The sequence below is a fragment of the Synchiropus splendidus genome, chromosome 2 (assembly GCF_027744825.2).
Source record: "Synchiropus splendidus isolate RoL2022-P1 chromosome 2, RoL_Sspl_1.0, whole genome shotgun sequence".
Taxonomy (NCBI): Eukaryota; Metazoa; Chordata; class Actinopteri; order Syngnathiformes; family Callionymidae; genus Synchiropus; species Synchiropus splendidus.
Window position 1 is genome coordinate 13,749,624 of NC_071335.1, and position 23,747 is coordinate 13,773,370.

At 41.6% G+C, this 23,747-nt stretch overlaps 1 protein-coding gene across 1 annotated transcript; it reads left to right on the forward strand.

Moving 5' to 3' along the window:
• The first annotated feature begins 659 nt into the window (after positions 1-659).
• Positions 660-19,061, forward strand: LOC128754025 (cytoglobin-2). The gene is made up of 3 exons (XM_053856327.1): positions 660-1,154; positions 12,548-12,779; positions 15,949-19,061. The coding sequence occupies exons 1-3, from the start codon at positions 964-966 to the stop codon at positions 16,111-16,113; spliced, it is 588 nt and encodes a 195-aa protein (XP_053712302.1). The 5' UTR covers positions 660-963; the 3' UTR covers positions 16,114-19,061.
• Positions 19,062-23,747: the final 4,686 nt, after the last annotated feature.

Consider the following 23,747-nt stretch of genomic DNA (forward strand, 5'->3'; position numbering starts at 1 on the left):
CTTAAGATATAATTTCATGCATTGCAGCTGGAACAACTTTATTGGAACACCTTCCTCCCTGGAATATTTAATCATCACCTTATATTTCTTGTGTTTATTCCTGTTTTTTCAAGCATTAACAATTGACACAGATGCAATCTTTGTTTTGTGTAAAAGACACAAAAAATTTGTGAAGTGGGAAACAACCAAAGGCGGTATTTATTTTTTCCTATAAAATGATAGAGAAATTTGAGCCTCCATCTGGTGTGCATCGCTGTTACTGGTGAGCAGGAGAGAAGCAATCAAATGTGCAGCATAAAATTGTGATAAAGTCAGATGTTATTTAATGACTCAAAAGGTCGTAAATGTCTGTTTGTTTTTGTTTATTTTTGTTTTATGTGCTCCGTACTCTTCCTGACTTCTGAGTTCGGTGGCACTTGGTTCACCTTTCTGTGCGTCTCTGTGTATTTTATTGCATTAAAAATCTGATAAATTGTAATGGTGACGAGTGAAAGTCAAAGCTCCCCCTGGATATTCACAACTTGGTACCGGTTTCCAGATAACATAAACAAAAAGGTCTCAGAATATTTGAGAAAACATCCCTCTCTCTCTTCCCATCTCTCCACCCACTCCTCTCCCATCTTATTCCCCAGTCCTCACTCCCCACATCGACTCCTCTCAACTCACCAGAGCCTCCACATCTGCCTCACCAGAGCAGAGGAGCAGGCTGGGTGAAGAGTGGGGAGACCGTCCATCACTGGAAAGAGAACAAGTTTGGGGGTGAAGACGGGATCAGAGATCAAGTTTCCCACTTCTTTTATTTGGCTCTGAGCGCCATCGACCTCCACTCCTTCTTCTCACCCCTGTCTTACACCTCCAGCTCCCGCCGTGGGGTCTCAGCTCTCCGTCTCCCTCCCCCCCTCCCTCGCTCCCTACCTCCCCCGGGCGCTGCTGGGAGCCTCCGGGCTGCTGCGCCGCAGAAGGATGTCTCGCCGGGAGTCTCCGCCGCCACCTTCACCGACTCTGGTGCCTCAGATGAGGGGAGTCCGGATAGGAGAGGAGGACCGTCCGGAGAGAGCCGAACCGCTGTCCGACTCCGAGAGGGAGATAATCCAGGACACTTGGGGTCACGTCTACAAGAACTGCGAGGATGTTGGGGTGTCCGTGCTCATCAGGTCAGTTTCAGAGGAGTCGTTCCAAGTTCACTCGTGAACACCTCACGAGGCGAGTTTTTATTTGGTTTGGTCACCGTCGGGCGATTGAATTTATTCTTTATTCAATTTGTTTTGAATTTATTCAAATTGTTTCGAAGTGAGCTTCACATTGTGTGTGAGGATAGTTTTGTAAATATTTGAAAGCCAGAGGACAAGCATAAAATAATAATAAAAATAGTAACCGGCAGCCCCTGGATGTAACTGTAGTTCTATGAGGGAAAGTGTTGCCTTGATATTGACTTTGTTTTGGTGACCATGGTTGAATTAGGACACAGTCGTGAGATCAATGGATTACCCCATGCCCTGGAGTTCTATCTCAAAATGTTCCAAATTTTGTATTAAAAAAGACACATGTTCACATTTTTGAAAGTGTAAATGTTTCAAATTCTGTGTGATGGAGGAGGTTTATCTTTATTGTGAGCCCAGAAATGCAAGGATGTCAGGCTAAGAAGTAAAGTTATCACCATTACAGACGCTGTGCCCTCCAACAGGTTTGCTTATTCTGATTCAAACGTCTTTCTTTATTCCAGTCAAACACTAGCATTGCCATGCGTTTATGTTGTGTTATATACACAGTGAACTGTTCGGATACCCCTCAGATTAAGACAAAAATCGTGTTAACAACTGACAAATTCTTATTACCACTTTTTCTCAAAGCTAACCATGGTGTCTAGGTCAAATGCAGGTCCACACAATGACACACAGACCACACAATGACCCTGTGCTGCACATTACTCTGGTAGCATCAACTGATCCTGTTAATCCCAATGGAGCAGTGTGGCTAGTCAAGCTCGGTCAATTAGACGGTCATGCAAAGTCAGCACATAAATTATGAGCTTCGGTTTAACCTCTAAAAAAAGGGAGGTGTCAAATACAGACTTGGATGCCAAAACATGTCATTTTAATCAAAAGTGCATCACCTTTGTTACATGGTAATACACTGATGTGGCCACAAACACTCATCGCTTGGCCTCTCAATAGGATCCAACCTCATCCTTGACTGACATGAAACACCTCCATTCACACTCACCTGTGTGTTCTACCATTATAGAAACACAGCAGTTTGCATCTGTCGACTCTGCTACCAGTGAACATCCTAATGTAGATAGATGTAGTTGTTCAAGAACCTTCCGCCATGCAGATGAAGGCTCTATATCAAAAGTGCTCTCGGTCACACTCACACTCCAATAACTGAGCTGTGAAATGGAATGGAACTACCATTTCTCCTTGTTAGATTCGCTTCGCGTCAGGAAGATGAAAAAAAAACAATGTTTGCCCTTCTCTCTGCTCATTCCTCTTTTTTATGAATCTTGAAGGTTGAATTCCACTCTTTTAAAATGCCATGCAGAGCGTTGAAAGCCGAGTGCAAAGGTTGGCAAACCAGCTGGATGTCAGTATTTATAAACAGAAACAGAAAGTCAGTCAAACACTAGCTGAAGGGCCTTGTTAAAATGAACACAGTTCCGCAGAGTAATCCGAGTGAGACAAACCGATTTTGGTTCAGGCTGATGAGCGTCCCAGAGCCAGAGGGAGGAAGGGGCAACGGGTGTCTTTTGTTAACATGCGTGTGCTCTTATCTGTGCTTGACAGAGAAGAGCATTGGCACTTGAATGTCTCTCTCCGTGCTTCGTTACGCACTCTCTTCCTGTTCAACCCTCTTTATGCATCTCTCTTCTCATTATTCGTCACATTTCTCTTCCCTTATTAAAATCAGAGGGGCTATCTTTTATTGAATGGTTTATACTTTTGTTGAATTGTTTATGTGAGTGTGTGTGTTTGGGTTACTGTCGGCCCTTTGCCTGGTGTGACGTATTCGTTTCTATACAGTGGCTGGTCGCCAACCAAGCTAGAGGCATGAAGATGAAAACACATCGTGTTGAAACTTTCTCATGAACCCAGCCACAGACACTCATGGATGATCACGTAATGAAAAGCAGAGCATCCTCATCTCTGCCACTTCTAACTCTGCTTCTTGTCTTGTCATGACGGTTCTCGCCACCGTCCTGTAGAGCTTCCCTTTCACCCTAGTTGCCACTCTTCTGTGGCACTCTGTCACCGATCACACCTGACAGTCATCGCCACCCTGCCTCCACTCTCATCCCCACCTTCCATTATCTATGACCATGGTAGATAGATCCATTTACAGTCCAGGTGTATATACATATATACAGAAATATACACAATTGTTTGTCTGAAAAACATGTTTTTAGTGCCAAATATGTCTGGTTGTTGTGTGGTCTGGTATTCCAGCTGAAGTTGTACAGGACTGGACTCCCTTTTTTCATCCATCAGTGAGAGTTATTGCTGATAAATAAATTTGAGATCTTTTCTAGCTGGGCAGACAACAGTGTTCCGCCATACTGTACCAAATACAATGTTGATGCTTATCACTGAGGGTCTATGAAATTACAGGCATAAAATTGTGGCTTGTCTGTACAAAAATAAAACTGAGCTCATTGATGATGATAAATAGCCATCCAGATGTGGTACTTTAAATCTGATCACCATATTTTCCTGCGTGTTCATACTGTAGCTGCCTTTGATACAAACAAATGCTGGACTATGACTTGACTATCCATGTTCATGTGACCATTGACTTGCATTATGACATGATGCCATTGCTGCAATGGAGAGAGGGACTCAGTTGAGCAGTAAATATAAAGGTATAACAGTGTGGGAATGAACAAAACACATCAAAAGAGCTGTCAATAATTATTATGGGATTATTATGGGATTCTAGAGTTGTATAGTTTTTGAGAGACGTGTTTCTGACGGGCTGCCAAGTCTTTGGGGGGGTTATCCTTTGCAGTACATTATGGAGACAGATTTTGTTCCAGGTTTTTTCTTCATTGGATCTCTCTCTGGTCCAGTTTTCCTGGGAACTGTGCGTCAAACCTAAGGGGTGGACAAATCCAATCTGCCTGCCAAGTCATTTTATGCGGCCCAAGAATTATACATGTGGTTGTTAAAAATGATATTTAATACTGCACCGAAATCTATATAATCTCCAAACTGAGTGCCTCTTGTGTCATTCTCTGGACCCAAAGAGGCCGCAGTTGCAAGCTAAACAGTTTATTCAAAGCAGACAGTTCCAATAGTCCTCAATCCAGAACAGCGCTGGATGGCGGCAGAAACAATAAAAGTGAGTTGAAGTCAAGAGAAGAAGCAGAATGAACACAAGAGGCCGGTGAAGCCTGAAGGCATGTATTCCTGCAGTGCATAAAAAAAAATAAGATTTTGAGTCACTTGCAAACTAAAAACATCCAGTCCACATGAAGTACTTCTTGGAACAAAGAGCAACAAATGGCGGAGTACTAGCGGCTGGTACCTGATCTAAACAGGCAACCTGTTGGTGTTCAGGGACAACCCTATTCAGTGCTGCTGTTGGGATGATTGTAGATTGTGTCTAGCCATTCACACTGGCCTCTGAGAAGATCAATAACCAACCGGAAGCTGAACAGGAAGTTGACAAAATAAAATGCAACAGGACATAAAACTATGACCTGGAGATGATGTACACTGAAATTAATGTCCCATAATTCTTTGCACCAGGGTTTAAATATGTATTTTTGATATTTTATGTTTCGATTTTTTTTAGCAAATATTTTTCTACATTAAAATAAATACAATAATATACAATTAATACAATTACTATAAATAGTAGAGAGGGCTCAAACTGTTTTACGTCGGGGCCACATCAAGTTATCAAGAAAGCAATGAAGGTATATGTGAACCAAAATGATCCATTGCAAACGAAGTAAGCTAGTTTTGAAAGTTTCTTGAGTAGGCGCTGGAATGCAGTTGAATATGAAGGCAGCAGTATGTGGATGTGATGACACTAAGAGATAAAAAAACTACGCCCCCCAAATTTGAAAGTAGACAGAAGAAATGGGCTTAAAACAGTGAGCTTCTCCAAAATTAAATGAAACTGTCTTTATTCGTCCCACGTTGATAGTTGGATTTGTTTTGATACTTACAGTTGACATGATGAGCGCATGAAAGCCAAAATGTGTGTCCTCTCCTGTACGCAACAAAGATGGCCCCTTTGAAGAGACATCCCGGGTGAGAATAAGGCAGTATTTCAAACATGTTTTTTTGTACCACTTAATTCCCACTCACTAATGGATCTGACCTTGACTGAAAATGTGACTGAATAAGCGAGTTATTGAATCCTAGCTCAGGCATTTAACTGTAAAACCGTCTGCAGAGTCAGTTTTCTTGCCCAACCAAGAGCCTGTCTCATAGTATTAACAGGAGTACTCTCTTCATACTTCAGATATTGTGGGTAGCCCACAATTAAAGTTTGGCCATTTTTTTTGTTAGAACTGAATAATTCATGTTGGTTTCCAGCGTTCCTAATACGAGACCTTTGGTTCAGGCTGTTCATCTCACGTTCCCCTTTGGCTTTATAATAACCCTCAGAATCTAATCGAGGTCTGTTGAACAAGTCGCCATAATGACCGCTTGGATGGCTTCATTAATATTCATAGGCAGGTACAAAGAATCTGCTCAGACTTAAAAGTAGCTGCCTCTCACTCTCGACTATCACAACATGTGCTCCATCAGGAAGTGTGCACTTCTCTAGTTCATTTAAAATGTTTCATGGACGGACATAAAACGTGTTTGATGAGTGTTAGATCTTAAATATGCTCTTTCATCAAAACCTTCTAACAGCTTTTAATAATCATAATCCGTCTTTATAGTGTTGTGGCGATGCTTTTAATGTGCACCAGTTCTCCTCTCTGACTCATCTCCAGTGTCATAAAGCTGAGCTATCTCTTTAGACACCCTCAGAGGATTAGAAAAATTAGTGGGGTACCAAAAAGTCTTCACAGGCTCCCCAGAGATGGTGAGAGGCTGTGTTTGAGCACATCATGGAGGTTTATCCAACAGCGCCTAAGTCGGAGTGACCAGGCGAAGTTCAACCGCCTGCAGTTAGGAATTCCTGCAGGAAAACAAGCTGATCTGAGCAGAGTGAAGGGCATGTGGTAGGAGGTTGAACCACACTGGACCTGATCCATCGCTGCTCTCATCAAACTTCCCATTCCTCTGCATATTCAGATCAAAACCACACCTACAGATCGCATTACGTCATCAGTCCAGAAGTCAAGACAGCTTGTTGGGATCAGGATGCGCTGCACAGTATAAACAATTTGAGGACTTTAATGGACTCATGCTCAGTCAGGGGGCTTTTTCAAGGCTTTGATGTCCACCACAATATGTATCCGTCGTCACTGGAGTTTGTGTAGAAGGTAGAGTTGTAGTCGACACCACATCGACCAAGACTGGAGAGTATCGAGAACGAGACATGACCAACACAGTATGTATAATGAGTCTGATCCACAAAGGAGCTGCTGTGGGTGCAGTCACAAGTTGGTTAACCAATCAGGAGTCAGCTGAACCAACCAACACCTTGTACGTGTTTGGGTCTCCTCCTGTTTAGTTGCAATAACAAACGGCAGCCACTGTAGCTTTTGTGGATCAGTTTGAGACCCCTGTTAAATCAAAGAAACAAAGAAGAACAAAGAGCTGTGTTAAATGATTTAAGTGCTTCTGTAATTGATATTTTGGATCAGAACTGGGACAGAGTCATGAGCATGAGGCATTACCCATTTTTGCAGAACTTGTCACCTTTTCAATGTATACATAAAGTGTGTTTTGAGTGAGGCAGCCATTTTGTTCGACTTCAACCAAACATAACTAATAAAATACATTTTTATTTCACTGCAATTTTTAGTTGTTGGGAGAAATGGCAGCAAAAACAGAACCATGTTGGTGAAAGTAATTAGAGCAGCAGACCAAACCAAATGGGAAAATCGGTTAAAAACTGGTAGATGGGTTTATATACGCAAGGTGAGTCGTGTGCTGTTTTGGAGTCAGCTGTGCTTAATGGGCTGCAGAATCCGAAGAGAGCAGTGGCCACTCCTCTTGACCAGAACACAAATAAGGGAAAAACAACCAGAACCCCATGATATGCTTTCCATTCTGTCCTTCATTCAATTCTTCAGTGTTGTGGAAAAGACGGGGTCATCTTAACACATCTAATGGATCATCATGACATCGCTAATATTTCTTCTACCTGTGGCACACAAACATTTAATTCAGGTTTTGCCTCATTTCCGTTACGGTGTCGTGGTACGCTGGAGCCAACCCCACACACTCAGAGCTACAGGCTACTTAGATGCACAGCACAATTTGGGGTAAGCAAAGTCTGTGAAAGATAAAGGGAGGTGAAGAGAGTGAAGGCAGGATGTGGGTGTGGACGGGTGGAGACAGGATTGGTGCGGAAAAAAAAAGCATTTTACAGATTAAATCACGAGGCAACACATTGTACATTTCTATTATGTCAATTCACTTTAACACCATTTCACGCTTTTGTGCGTGTGCTTAATCAGTCAAACGCAGCTGTAATGTTATTCATCTCATTCACATAAATGTATTGGTGACGGCGTCTGCAGAATTTTCTGTAAACCTGGAGTGTTTGTCCTGGCAGAACAAGAGCTTCTCTCAAAGAGGTGAGGAGTGTGCTCGCATTGTGACAGCTGGTTGTGCCAAGCTAGAAATGCTGGAGGCCAGCCAAGCCTTTGTGGGCCTGGCATGACATGGGATCTGGAGGATGGAGATGTCGTCTTTCTGGAGTGCCAAGGGCCAGACTCCAACTGGGAATTAATTGTACGAGCGCTTCTTGACAGCAAGAAGGTTTAAACTGGGTCAGAACACAACCCAGCACGTAATCAAGTAAAGCTGTTCTCTCTGTGCCTTTCGTTCACATATTTAATCAAGTATCATTTCAGTGTTATCCTTCATTTGGTTTCTGACTGAAATCACTGATATGATGTCTCTGGTTGCTGCTCTGGGCTGAGCTCATCGCTGCTTTCTGTCCTGTCTCATTCTGATTTTATTGACATCCACTGGAGTCCATTTGCATGCTGGGAGATTCTTGTCTCAAAAGATAAGCTTTGTTTTATGGACTGTTTTTATGGAAAATCAATGTGGAGGCTTCACCTTCAGGCACCCAGCAGTCGGCTACTGACTGCAGAACAAAAGTCAGTGCCAGGTCTAGCAAGGACGGGACCATCATACTGTTATGTATCTTTACAACTGTTTCTTTGGTTATGTAGATCCTGTCGAAACACTAGCTCAACAATTCAAAGCACATAACCTAATCTGAGGCTGCACCTCCAGAGCAGCACAGCATGAAACAGAACACAAGTTTTTCGTGGCTCATTGCAGCGAGCCCGAGAGAGAGTTGCTCAAAATCAACAGTGTTTTTACTGAAGTGTATGATCCACGATTGTTCTGTCTGTCATTTGGATCCAGGATTCCTTCATTGATTGACTGCATTTGCAGTGTGTGTTGGATTTAAAGCAAAAATATCTCGAGTTTCGAAAGATGAGGCCAGATTTTGTTGAGGCGTATGCAGAGAGGGCAAGTTCATCAACAAGACTGATGGACCCAGAGGCTGTGGCGTCCAGGACTACTTCACACTAGTTCTGCCAAACTGACGCTCTGCTAACTTGACCCACCCACACTGGACTGACTGACCTTTTTAACACGACTTGTGAGGCCGAGGAAGTTGCATTGGCTGCTGGAAACTAGTGACAAGTTGGGCATGAGTAATGTGTCTCGCGTTCCAAACAAGGTTGACCCCAAGATTTTTCCCAGCATAGGGGGTGTCTCCGATGGAGGGTGGGCGAAGTTTGATGACCAGGAAGACCAAAGCAGAGTGCGTTGTATATCATTCATCTTAAGGTCTACCTTAAAGGTGGAGCCCTGCTGCACTGACCGTGAGGAAGCACTGACCTTTCGAGTCACATTCTCTCCACAAAACAGCTGGTTAACAGTCCACTAAGATGGACTACGAATCAGGTCTCTGGTTTGGTTTATCCCCAACAGTCCGACCGACATTGTGCGACCCAACCCAGTCCCATTGTGTAACTGGTGGAACATAACCGCTTGCATCCATTATGTCCAGTTGATGGGCTGTGGTTGCTTATCTAGTTGAATGCAATATTAAGACAATAATAACATGGTGTATCACATAACTCTAGTCAAGGCCAACTGTATTACCAATTTACTCTGTAACCACACCATGTAGTAACATGCTTTGAATAGTCAGTGCTGAACCATGAGCATTACAAACAGGTGTTTTACCTCGGCCATCAAGCCAAAAAAATGACATCCCAAAATGACAAAATAAATGACAGAATAATGCAATGAAAGAGCGTAACAACACCAAATATCTGGTCAAACAGCAAATAAATCTTCTGCAACAAGCAATGTTCTCAATGAAACCCCCTCCGAAGCCATCCAGCAGCTAATATGAATATGAAAATGAAACAAAATGTGGTCATCAGGAACAGATCACGCTTTGATGCTGTTTCTCCAGACACAGGTCAAGTTATTACCATCCAGAGCGCCGTGAGATCACACTCACACAGCAAATGAATCATGTAAATATTAATGTGAAATGGAGATCTAGCGACAGTAATGAGAAATTCTGATCTCATTGTGTGTTCCCAAAGGTTTGCAGACTCACTGCTGCTCGCTTAGGGTTCCCCACTTGTAAAAACACAATTGTGCTTGTGCATTATGTAAACGCATATTGTGTTATACAGCACGAAAAGCCTCTACTGTCCAGATGAAACTTGGGTGAATATATATGTCCTAATGGTCTTTGCTAGGATGCTTGCGTTTCTTACAACCAGCTTGATCCTTCTTGTGGGCTGTGCTCGCTAAATTGATGGTGGTTCTCTGGGGAGCCTGGACGCATGGCTGCCGGGTGGGCAAGTGCATTAAGTAATGCATTTAGCATTTATTGCAAATTGTGTTATGTCATTACGTAAAGGGGGGGCTTCATTACGTGGTGAAGTGAAATGTTATTACATTTTGAAGTACACACCTGTTGTATAGATCACTTGTAAATGCAGTGTTTGTTTCTCTGGTGTGTGCAGCTTGTATTCAATGTGTATTCATAAGTAACGGATTTAGAATTATCCATGTATTTCTGAGGTTCAGGTGGTTGGTTGAGTCAAGCAAGTAGACAGAGAGGGACTGTACACCACAGCTAAGGTTCCCATTTACGGTTTGATTTTACTTAAAGATTCTTTTATTCAAATTGTATGCTGATTTCTTTCCTTTTAAAATGTCCACCTACCTCCAACACATTACGCAGAAATGGAACCAATTTCTCCTCAGCGGCCCTCAGATGCCGTGGTATTATTGGCAGCGAAACATATTGGAGCAACTTTTAGTGCTGTCAGATCTGCCGTCTCTCATGAATAGCAAAACTTGGTGAAATTAAAGGCAGCACTCCAGCACCTGCATCCAATTACCCTCTAATATTGGGACCATCTCGGAGCGACGAAAACCTCCTCGGTCCTTGTGACTGCAGCTTTGGAAAACATCCGCTTTTCGGCTTGAGCCGACGCTTGCAACAAATCATTTGCTTTTTCTCTAAAAGCCATCTGACTACATCTCGATTTTGAATTTGAATTCATTTGTGAAAGTTCACGCCCAGCGCCTTCAATCACGTTGTTTACTAAACAACCATAAATAGAAGATACTGGAAGATAGTAGGCACTGTAAACCAGGAGAGAAAGATTTTTTTCCTGTACAATTCTGAGAACGTCACAAGTGAGTCCAGTCATGCTACTTAACAAGCCGATGGCTGATAGTGCACTTTTAATTTTGCCGTTATTCTGAGATGACTGTCTTTTAATTGAGGTCACATCAGTTCAAGCAAGAAGTGTGTGAGCTTCAAAATAAAACTAACCACAAATCAAACTCAAACCATATTTTGAAACGTAAAGTAATGCAGAGATATAATTATATTGCATTTGTTTTTGTTTATCAATGACCTACCACACTTTGAATTGCCACTATTATTTAACAATTTCTGTAAGTTAGTGAACATTTTAATTATTAAAATTGAATAATATAGTGGATCACACAACTATCAGCAAAATAGGTATTTTTTTGGAGTATGAATCAGAAATAACTACCATTTGAATGAAATATATTCAGTTGATCACAATTTTCTGTCATCACATACCTCCATATTGCCTGAGGTGGAATGAATGGGCTCCAACAAACACATGACCCTGGTAAACTAGCAATACATGCATTTTTTTTATTAGTATGTTGTGTTATGACTATTTCTGTTCATGTTATTCTTATTTCCTGGGTGTAAATTTGGGAACCCAAGATGAGAAGGTAAATATTCCTGGACAAGAGGAAGTGGGTGGACGTGTGAGCTGTGACCAGCTTCACTGATAAATCATAGTGAACTTGACAGCCATAAACTGGAGCTCTGCTGTCTTTGGTGCCTTGCCCTCCCCAGGCACGCCGGCTCTGTTACGGCTGCAGATAGATGATACGAAAAGCCCCGACTTGCTGTCTGGAGCGAATAATTATAATCATAAATACTGTAGACTAATGAGGAACCTGGTTCTCTGGTGAAGCTGCGTCTGGTAGGAAAAATGATTAAACTCTGATTGGGCCGGAGCAGCTGCTCTGCAGATGATATGGAGAATGTCACATTTGCAATAATGAGAGGCTTCGCTTGCATTGTCGTGGCATTGTATTGTAAATGTTCCTTTTAATTATTTTTCCTAAATAAAAAGGTGTACATTGTTTCCTGTTTTTGACAGCAAGACAATAGAATTCAATGAAAAGACACCATTTAAAAAAACAATTATCAAGATAAAAGGAACATTTCTGTCCAGAAGCGCAAACCTCCATTAACAACAACCAAAGTCAAAAAATATATTTTTTGCGTAGCTCTCTTGATGGGAAGCAGAAATGACACCCATATATTAAAATGTTTAATTAAATTAAAATGATGTAATTGTTGTATTAAAATGTTCTTATTACATGTTGCTATATACTACACCCAAATATAGCACGAAGCAAACAGTTACTCAAACAGTTATTTTCTTTTTCTCACATTATAAAGCAGGGACCATGATGAAGCATGGTCACCTCCTCCATCCTATAATACTACAACAGTTCTACCTATGCCTCAAACTCTCCTCTGATTCAATAGTTGGTGGCTCAGATGAGGGTGGCGAGGGGGGAGTTGAAGACAGCTCAAGTTGGAAGGTTGTTTAAGTGCTGTTATGTTGAGGAAAGTGGGAGTAAAACAAGGAACATTGAGGCTGAAAACAACTATACAAGATCAAAAAGCTATGAGAGTGTACAGCAAAACCAAGACTTGGATTCAGAAGTTCTTAAAAGGCATTTTGGAAATCACCCGTCACATGACGCTGCAGAACTTTTGTTCTCACCTGCCAAACTGGTTGCCGTCCCGCTCGGATGTCTAAATCTTACTAGTCCTTTTACTTTTGTCGTAGGTTCTTTGTCAACTTCCCATCAGCCAAGCAGTACTTCAGTCAGTTCCAAGACATGGAAGATCCCGAGGAGATGGAGCGAAGCGGCCAGCTGCGGCACCATGCTCGCAGGGTGATGAACGCCATCAACACCGTGGTGGAGAACCTTCACGACCCGGAGAAGGTGTCAGCGGTTCTGGCTTTGGTAGGGAAGGCCCATGCAATCAAGCACAAGGTGGAGCCCATGTACTTCAAGGTACTACAAACCTTTTCACTTCTTTCATGTCCAACCCTCCCGTCGTATCCCCAACCATTCTCTCCATACTAAGTATGTATATGGCACTTTAAACCCATTACAGGGGCCTTATTGCGCATAAGTGCAGGAGTTCCTGGTCCACTGATCACACTGATGCACAAGAGGCAGCTAGGATGATAACAACAACAACAAACATGGAGGAATCCCTGGACAAAAGCTAACAAAAGCATCTGTTGAGGGAGGTTTTTCACTACACAATGGCCAGGGTTTCCACTACTCTGAATGTACTTGATTCTTATAGATATAGAAATTCTTATATAAATATTTTCAAGACATTAAAAGAGCTTTAGTTTAAATAAAGTGATATAAAAACTTGAATATCGCCACCATGGTGATTTATTGTGCTATTGTCAAACTGATGCAAAATAAACAATATTTTGTTGTTTAAATGTATGTATGGCTCCATCATTTGATACACTAATATACCAAGTTCATTCAATTTTTTTTAATCTAAATTAATCACACTAGATGTAAGTTAACTTGTGATGAATGGAAAATTTGTCATGTTTTGCATATGTTCTCAATGTAACTTTGACCACTCACACAAGAGTGGTCAATAATACTAAGTTTGTAGCATGTTCTTGAACTTTTCCAGAGCCTCTGAGGTCATCCTAAAGAATATTCTTGACTGTATCTGTCACGTCGGGTTGTTATTGTAAACTCATTTGCATGTTGCGTCGATAACATCTTCTTTTAAGTTACATTTAGAACAGATGCAAAATGTGTCATACATTTGAGTTAACGCTCCCTCGCAGCAACACATTTCATTTTTCAAGACACTGGTTAAAAAGTTGCTCCATGAAGTTAGTCAGTGCCGTTACTTGTGCCATCAATAGAGTGATCCTTTGTGGGTTACATGAACACGCTTTCGTGATGTCAGTTGTACAGTAATGAGAGCTGTAACCAAAAGGAATGGGCAAAACCCGAGCGTTTTGTGTAGACGCCATATTTGTTATTTTTCCAAGTAAATAACAGGTAAATGGATGACCATCATTCTTTCTCACTTCAGCATGTGTTAAGGTGACGTTTCAAGTTGCTGCAGATTAGTGTTTTTCAACCTTTTTAAGTGATGGCACCCTTGGTTCATCCCAAAAAATCCAGAGGCACACCACCAATGGAACCTCGGCCAAGGTGCAGCTGCAATAAAAGTCCTATAGAAAATCTCTATTCATTTGTAAAAAAAAAACTGCAGCTACTGACACTCTTTTTCCAGGCTGAAACAAATTGCAGAGCAGTAGTAGAGTAAGTATTTGTTTCATACGTGTCCAGAAAGGGGCGGGCAACATGCCAAAGTATATCATTATTTATTCATTTATTTACTTTAAATAACTGTTTCGATTTTATCACTTCTCTTTTGAATGATTTTATTGTAGTTTTTGAGTTTCCAGACAAATCCTCAGCATTCTTTGCCTGAATTTGGTTTCTCTCTTCACACATTTATTTTGCGCATTTAGTTTTTCGGCAACTTTTAAACCACAAAGCAAACTTTGTCAGTCCATGAGTGTCAATAAAGTTTTGAAGTGAGACGTCACAATAGCCGTCAGCTCTGTTAGCTCTGCGGTGCAGACAGTCTTTGGCGTTGTGGGTCCGACAAGGATGAGTCCCTCCATGGTTCTGTGGTGAAAGAGTGTGGTCAAGTTAGAGGCGCATCAGGTTTAAAAACAGCTGAAAGTTGCGCATGTGAGCGGCTTCTTGGCTGTGAGTGTGTGTGAAGAGGAGCACCGCGCACCACAGCAGCGCTGCTTTGACTGACGGACAGATCAGCGCATCAACACACTGGAGCTCTACAGTATAGTGTGTAGAGAGAATGTCAGCGAATCCATGTATCTCCTCAGGTTGGTTGTCATCATATCACCCACCTCTATCTCACAAATGAGGTGAAATTGGATCATTTTCCCGAAAACTGCTGCTGTAGATAACTCTTTAAATACAGAAAAAGCGTAATTGGGCCCCTTTACAGTCGCCATTTTCACATTTTCAAGTCAGTGTGCACTGGTTCTGATCAGATGACATGGACCTACAGGATGTCACACAGTCATTGAGAAACAAGCGTAAGCTATAATAAACAATAATGCTTTTGAATGTAAACAAAAGCGACAGGGAGCTGGAGCGGGTAGCTGAATTGGACCGATGTGCTCAGGCTTGTGTGTTACAGGAGCATCTTGACCACCGTGAGCAGGCAGCAAAGGCAGACAGATCCCCCAATATCACTCCATGAAAGATACATATGATTTTAACACGATGAAGGAAAGTAATCTTTGAAATCCCTGCCTACAGTAAGGCTCCACTAGGTCATATGCACCATTTCTGTCGACTGCATTTCTTAAATCAGTGGATTACATCCAGCATTTGAAGTCAAGAGTAAGAAAGAGGCGGTAAAAAGTGGAGGGGAAGCGCATACACAGTAGTCGGAATAAAAACAAACAAACATTTGAAATAAAAAATAACTTGTAATTATGCAATAATTCTGATTCAGAAAATCCTCGTCTGGTTCTGGGGCTTTAACTCCCCAAGTGTGTTCATGATAAATGTGGCTGGGATGAAAACACATTACCACTATTTTAAAAGCTCCCGATTCCCCGCAGAATGTGTCGCATTCACTTCATGAATAAAGCTTTCAGGCAATCATAACCACCTGCTGTGTATTCTGCGTATTCAGTATGTTGACGGTGTCCCTGTGTTTATGACTCATGAGCTTGACTTTCAGATGTCTGTATGTGTTTCTGCTCGAGAGAATCAACGAGGAAGACAAAGATTTATCTGTGCAATTATTTTGAAAAAACAAAACAACACTATTCATCTCATGCTGCATATTTTCAAAGGAATATTGTTTGCTTCTAAAACAGATTTAGCGAGTCTATTTAAAGTGCGCACATTTGTTTTGACTGGGATGTGCCCTACTTTACTTTCACGCTCATATTGTTTCATTTTTGTATAGACTGTCCACCCACCACTTTCATGCCTCTCTGTCCTCATGTTTAATTCTCACCTGTCTCGCCCACTGCTCAGCTGCAGAGACTTCTTTTTGTTCCACTCTACTGCCAATACCCTCTGAAGGCTGGATTTCTCTTCACAATCCTCATGTGTTTTAATCCCATTGCTCTTTCAGATTCTGAGTGGAGTGATGCTTGAGGTCTTGGCCGAAGACTTCCCGGAGTTCTTTACGGCAGAAGTGCAGATGATTTGGACCAAACTCATGGGAGCGGTGTACTGGCATGTGACAGGGGCCTACACAGATGTGGGCTGGCTCCAAGTCTCCAGCTCAGCCGTGTGAAAACATACTGTGTGTAGTCGCTGTGCGGAAGTTTCCTGTGAACTTTAGGGAATGGAAATAAATAAAAATAATGTGCTGTCATGACAGTAGCCGACAAGCTTTGTTAGAGAAGGTTCTCTTTGAGATAATACAGACAACATCCTTTTTTAAATTTCAGTAAAATGACATCCTAAGCTTCTCTTGCAAATGACCCCTAAACAGGCGATAAAAGTTGGAAGCTATTTCAACTAAGGCGATCATTATCTCTCATAATACTGTACTATTCATATGTGTGATGCAGCCCAAAAATACATGACATGACAAAACAACACAAGCTCTGCGACACAACTTGCATCCTCACAATCTGACTCAGTGTATAACTTAGGTGGTTTAAGTCGGCTTTAGAGCTACGTAGCGTTGACTGTGGTGCGAGATAAATGTTTTATAGCACGTAAAAAAAATCATGTAAATACACTTAATACCATCCTCGCTCACATTTAATTGGCCACTCATGTAATTGTGCTTCATTTTGAATGGAGCTAAGCGTCATTGCAGATGCCAATAATCCTAGCATTTTTCATGCTGAATAGCGAACAGGGCAAATATGCGGAGTCGGTATTTTAGCTGGACTTAAGCTATTTTTTTGCGCTCTATATCACAAGCTTACTCAAGATAAAACCTCAGAAAATGATTTGTTTGGACGTTCATTTGAATACTAAAACAACAAAAATGCAATAGCACATAAATGCTATCTTTAAAAAACGATCTTAAAATTCTGTTTTATATAGATTTCTTAACCCCTTTATTGAACAGATGTGTTGCTGTCTGTAAACAAATATTCTAAATGACCAATTCACCAAGTGTATTTCTCTGCACACGGCATGTGAATGATGCCGTGAGTCACCAAATTGGACCGAGAAGCTAAGTGTGGGGGAACATAGAAGCCCCCTCTGAAAAGACCATGGAGCTACTGACTGTTAACAGATTCTTCATGTTCAGCTGTATCCTCATGTTCAGGGGACTTGTGTCCTCTTTCGTCGCTATTGAAGAATTATGTGCTCTCAATGTCTTGTTGATCTAACTAGAGTGTTTGTATAAGTGTAAAGTGGGCACTTGTGCATACTTTTATACCTCTGTTTACGGCTCATTGCTGTGTTGGGCCAGTAACAATGCTGTTGATTTACATTGCTTTTGTTCTGAAAGCAGCATGCCTCGAGCCTGAGATGGAAAATGTCAGCTCCGTGACACAGTCGCAGACCACACACGTACTCATTCACGCTTTCATGGTAATATTTACACCACTGCCACTAACGCAGCCTCTTCGGCATCCCATCTGAGATGCATTCGAGGAACCGTTGAGGGTTTAGAGGCTATCCAAACATGCGAGCAAGCGGAGGGCGAGTTGCGAGTGTCAAAAAAATGAATCACCTCCCCTTAGCCAACCTGCAGTGCTGTCCTTTATACACAACATTTACAATCCCTGCATTCCCAAACATGCACTGTGATTCTGTTTAGGTGGGTCATTCGTTCATATCCCCAGACAGCATCTGCCTCATCGGCCCATCCTCCTATCTCACCCACATCGGCATCTGGCACTAATACGTAAATAATGAGCCTCCACTGCTCTTTCATTCTGCCATTCATCCACCGGAACAACCGACTGCCGGGGAAAGGGCCGCATCACCGAGAAGAAAACAATTACCAACAGGCCGATGCATTTTAAACTATGAATCAATTATTGCCTAATACGCTGCGCTGGCAGCGACCTCTCGTAATCACTTCGGATAAACCAACTCACTGACAAACTGTTAGGAACTTAGTCTGTTAAATGCTTTTCAATTAGAGGAGTCCGTGTTGACAATTTATGGAAAGGTCAGTCAAGGACTGAAGCCAGGGACGGGGGTAGACTGAGAAGCCAAGGCTTGCTGAGCTGTTTTCTCCTGCTTATCTGAGGTGGCGGCAGGTGAAAAATAAGCCTAGACAAACGGAAACAGAACCATCATGGCACCTTCCTCGAGCAAATATAAGTTAAGCTCAAGCATGATTTTTGGACGATACGATGACCAGCTTTAAAAGACAGTAGGGGCAATGGCTGCTATGTATGGATCAGAGCAGAGTGGAAGATAGTCACATAGGAGGAGAGGAGGGCTGATCAAGTTTGGAGAAGTTAGGGTGGAGGTTATGGTTTGCACACATGGAAAAGGAGGAAACAGGGAATATGTCAGACGCATAGAGTGAGATCCTCAGTAGAGTAGAAGTAGAAGACTAAGAAGGTGCGGCACCTGCGTGACCTGACTGGTCAGGTGGTCAAACAAACCCTCACACTTCAGCTCTGTCAGCAGTAATGCCGTTTTGAACAGTAAAAACCTAGCACTCTCCCACATCTGACGTCAGCCTCTCTTTGATGTGTGGGCTGCTGTTTTGCTCAAGTGACTTGTCGTTTAGGAATACTTTCACTCAGAAGAGTTTTTCTGTCCCATTGTTTATGCCGCACCATGTGGTGCGAAACCCATCTGCAAACACACTTAATGGAGATAAAGCACTGCTGCTCTTGTGCAGCCGCCGGGTCACTGCCTCGGCTCGGTTAGAGCAGACGCAGTTTGACTCGATTAACCACCGCAGTTATGTGGGGACACACACACCATTCACCGAAAGTTATGGATCACCTCTGTCTTTTATATGTGGCCATGCACAGACGTGCGTCTCAGGCATGGCCTTGCATGCCGAGTGAGCCACACCAAACACATGCTTCACTCACACCGTCTTAAGCAACACAGCGGTACATGTGTGGTGGTGTTGTGGTGGTCAGTCATTTGAAAAGTTTATTTTTTTATCATACCTATTAGAAGGATTCTACGCAATGTTTTTGGAATACTGTATGTCTTGATATGTCCATGTGAGACAGCTTTGTAAGTTAGAGCAAGTGCAGTGGCTTTCCTGTGTCTCAGCATGTTTGTACAGACGTTGAATAACACTCGTCATTAAAATATACTTGTACATTATTCCGGCGTGGCTTTTTTGTGTTGCGACCCTCAGTAATGCCACAAGCCAGATGGCCTCAGATCATCGCTTCAATAAAAAGGCAGGAATAAATTGCATTACCATTGTGACCATCTGTTACATGCAGGTTGCATCACCGGAGAAAAGTGAGACTATGATTCCAGAGTTTTTTTTTTATATATATATTTTATTTTTAATGAAGACAGAATTCTTCACTAAAGGGACAGAAAGCCTACAACCTTCCCATCAGCTGGGGTATCAAAACAAAACCTCAATGTTAGTTGAATGGTAGGTATTATTTAAGTCATGTTGGGGAGCACAGATGCAAAGCTCAAAATGCGCTTCTGCAGTTGTGCGTATCAGTAGGATTTTGCATTTGAAGATTGCGCTGAATATCCAGACGGAAAAATATTTCATTTCATGATCATGAATGTCTTACCTGATATGAATAACATGAGCAACATAATGACAAAAAAGCATGTTTACAAATTGCTGCCCATGAAACAGGAAATGTACAATAAGCGCACAATAAATAAATAAATATTTAAAATAATAATAATAATAATAATTAGAACAAAAAAAATGTTTTATTTTATTTTATTTAACAGTTTGCTCTCAAGACAACAGGGAACCTTTGTAAGTGCAGTGGTCCACTGATCACACTGATGCACAAGACACGTGGCAGCTAGGATGATAACAACAACAACAAACATGGAGGAATCCTTGAACAAAAGCAATCTGTTTGCTTCACTACGTGTTGTTTTTCACTACAAAATGGCGATTGTTTCCACTGCTATGAATGTACTTGATTCTTATACAAATATTTTCAAGACATAAAAAGAACTTTAGTTTAAATAAGGTTATATAAAAACCTGAATATAGCCACCATTTTTAAAATCGAACCTAACCCCTAGAAAATAGGATATTGTTATAGAAAAATATAGTAATGGTTTAGGATCACATTTTGTAAATATGATTCCAGATTGAAAGAAATGCAACAAAATTGAATAACTTTCTGAATAATAATAATAACAACGATTATATATATATATATATATATATATATATATATATATATATATATATATATATATATATATATATATATATATATATATATATATATATATATATATAAAATAAAAATATATATAATATAATAAATATATAAATATAAATATATATATAAATTTTTTTGGTAGCATTTTTGTTAAATGGTCAGAGTGTGTTCTCGATCAAATATCAACTTGAATTATCAATTCAGTTACTCTGTTCTTGACTGTTCCAGTTTGAACAGATCAGAGCACAGTAGTACACCTGAGGCACTTTTGGTGACTGTCAAACACACTTTCAGCCCCTAAACAGTCCTCTCCTGCCAAAGCAATCTAGAAGACCTGCCGTTTAAAATCAGAAATAATTGGAAGCGCACTCAGAACTCTTGACACCTGTCCGCTTGCCAGTCAGCACCATGAAAGTGTCAAATTTGTATTCAAAGCAAAGCCATATTTCAACAACCTCACCCAGCCCATCATTCTGCCCATCAGCCAGACGGAGCACCAAGACTGCAGAATCTGCCGTCTCCATGTCTGGAGCAGCCTGACAGCCATATCAGAAATCACTGGAGAATAGTTTTAACTATAACTAAAAAAGTCTGTATTCTGTTTCCATTTAAAATAATATTAACACTCTCAGTCCTCCGGAAATTGCTACCACAGATATGGAGAGCAAAGAAAGCGTCTCTGCTGGTTCGTACGTTGGGTGGAACTGAAGAGAACCAGGAGCCTGGGAAGGATGGGCTAGGGTGATATGACTAACCAACTAAAAAACCTTAAAATCTCCTATAACCCAGTCACCTCAGAGGAATACACCATAGTGACTGTATAACCAGGCAGAGAAACACTACCAATGTGCTCTCTGTATGTGTGTGTGCAGGCTTGTTTTGCCATACTTGTGAGGACCAAGTCTTGACAAGCCACCGTCTTGTGAAGACATTTTGCTTTGTGAGGACATTTGGGCCTGTCCTCACAAGGTTTTTAGGGTTAAAACACTAGTAAAAGTAGTTTATTGTCATTAGGTTTAAATTTGGTTGAGTCCTGGTTAAGGTTTTGGATGGATAAGTTAAGGGTGAGGGGCAGGGGAAAGCATTATGTCAATGAGAGGTCCTCGCAAAAATAGCAAAATAAATATGTGCGTGTGCGTGTGGGCTTGTTTATCCCACTTTGTGGGGACCAATTCAAACACTAACCTTGTGCGGATTTATGCCTTTGTGGGGACATTTGGCTGAACACGCAAGGTTAAGCCTTAATTTGAGGATGAAGACTTAGGAGGATGAAGAGTTATTTTTTTTACAACAGAGTCCTGGTTAAGGTTTGCCATTTGTTTTGGATGGTTAGGTTTAGGGTGAGAGGCTGGGGAAAGCGATGAGAGACCTCACAATGTCCCCACAACTCTAGAAATACAAACATGCTTGTGTGTATGTGTGTGCGTAGGACCACTGCCACTTGGTAGAGTACGACCACCAACCACCATACCAACAAGGGAGGCCTTTTATTGAAGGTGCAACACTGTCTCCCACTGCTCTTCACTTCACGACACTGGTCTCAGTTGAACGTCCGTTCCATCTTATTGGAACCAAAGAACGAATTGTTCACTTGACCCTGAAGAAACCTGTGTTTCTTCTGCCTGCAGGCAGCGTTCAGATCCTTCTCTTGACAGTCCCACTGTTTCAGGACCGAGACATAATTAACCGCAGTGTGACTTAAATGTTCTTAATCAGTGATTAATGGCTCAGTGTTTGCTGCCTGATGCTTCAGGCCAAACTATCTATGGCTCCAGTGGGAGGCTCATGCACGGAGGAAGACACTCCATATAGCAATATATTCAAACCTCACATTGCATTTCCCTTCGCCAAAGACTTGGTTCTCGTGTGTCACATGCAGCGTTTTATAACAAGTATTGAGATCGCAACACACGTACTGTGTTGCCTCTAAGACTCTTTGAATAAGTAAAAAAGGTAAGTGGCACCGTGAGAAAGAGGAGGCATTCACTCAGAGTATTTCCAGTGGGAACAATGTGACGGGTATTACAGCATCTCCATGGCGACACATCTTCATCTGCTCATTCTTTATTTTCCAGTGTAGAATGAAAGCGGGGCGGTATCGTGGAAGACAGTAGTTATATATTACTGTTTAGAATTTGAATTTCCATGAGAATCTACAAAACCTGACTAGAAATATGGTGATTCCAGGAGAGGCCCTTATAGGTATTGTTATTAATCATGAGATACTTTTCCCAAAGTGAAGTTTTTTCATACATTTCTTTTGTATTTTCTTGATTTATTGGGAATAATTGACAAATTTGGTGCATTTTGTGTGCATTTCTCTGTTGCTTTCTCTTACTTCACCATATGTTTTTCCCTGGCAAACAACTGAAAGGTATTTTGGGAATAGATAATGACTATAATGGAGCGTTCAGAGGCAAACAATGAGAGTCCCCTCTGGAGGGATCAGAGAAAATGCCAGACACCACTGAGGCCATTTTCTCTGACCACATGTATACGCATCTAAATAGCCAATAATGTGTCATCTGGATGTCTAAACAGGAAACCACTCTCTCCTTCCGCTATAGTGTGAACGCTAGGCTCAAAACAGTCATTGAAAAGCACAAAGATCTTGAATTATTTTGGAAAATGATTTAACTAATCTATTGAGCAGCATACAGCTATACACATACAGGTAAAGAAGCGGAGGTGAGATGTTCGGAGCAAACGTTTTGAAATGGAAATTAGGCATCACTTAATTCTACTGGAGATAAAAGGAAAGAATGTACAAGCAAAATGCCTATAGCTGATCCTCACTCCCATGGCGTCATATATTGACATTGGAAAAGTGGACTTTTGCGTCCTATATTGACAAGTAAGGCAGCCTTCAGATCTGAATGTTACGCATAGGTGTTTCAATGGACTAAGAGAACTTTTTCCTTCCGTACAGCGCGGGGCTGCATGGCTCATCGTGCGTGGGGGGAGAGAAAAAATACATGTTTTACTTCTCTCCAGGTGCGGGTGTGGGTCATGAGTGGCAGTGCAAGGAGCACCACACACAGGAGTGTGGGAATCCGCGAGGTTCGCGGGGAGACATGCTAAAGCTCTCTTTGCTGATGTCAGTCGCTATTTATCACCCGTTATGTGGCTCTCCTCCTTAGTGAGGGTACTGAAAGTCACCGTGACTAAAATGAGCTGATGGCCTTCAAATAGTAATCTGACACATTAATAAACATAGAATGAATGGAGCACCATCCCACAGCTTACCCTGACCACTACCTCTTTCTGTCTTTTCTTCTTTTTTTTTAACCTTTCACGCTGCCAATGCGTCAACCCGCAACATTGAAGGCTTCCCTTTTCCTCAGTATTGGAAGCAAAAGGCAACTTTCCCAACGTCAATATATGACACGATGGGATTGAGGATGTGTTGGTTGTGGAGTGAAGCGTTTGTCCGTTTTAGTCGTGACTGTAATCTGATGAAGGATCTCTCACCAGCACCGACTTCCACAAAACTAATGGTTGACAGTGTTGATAATGATACCAGGTACAGTATGGCTAATGCAAGTGCAGCCACGCCATGTTAAGTTGGATTTTTCTGTTCCTTCTGCACAAGACT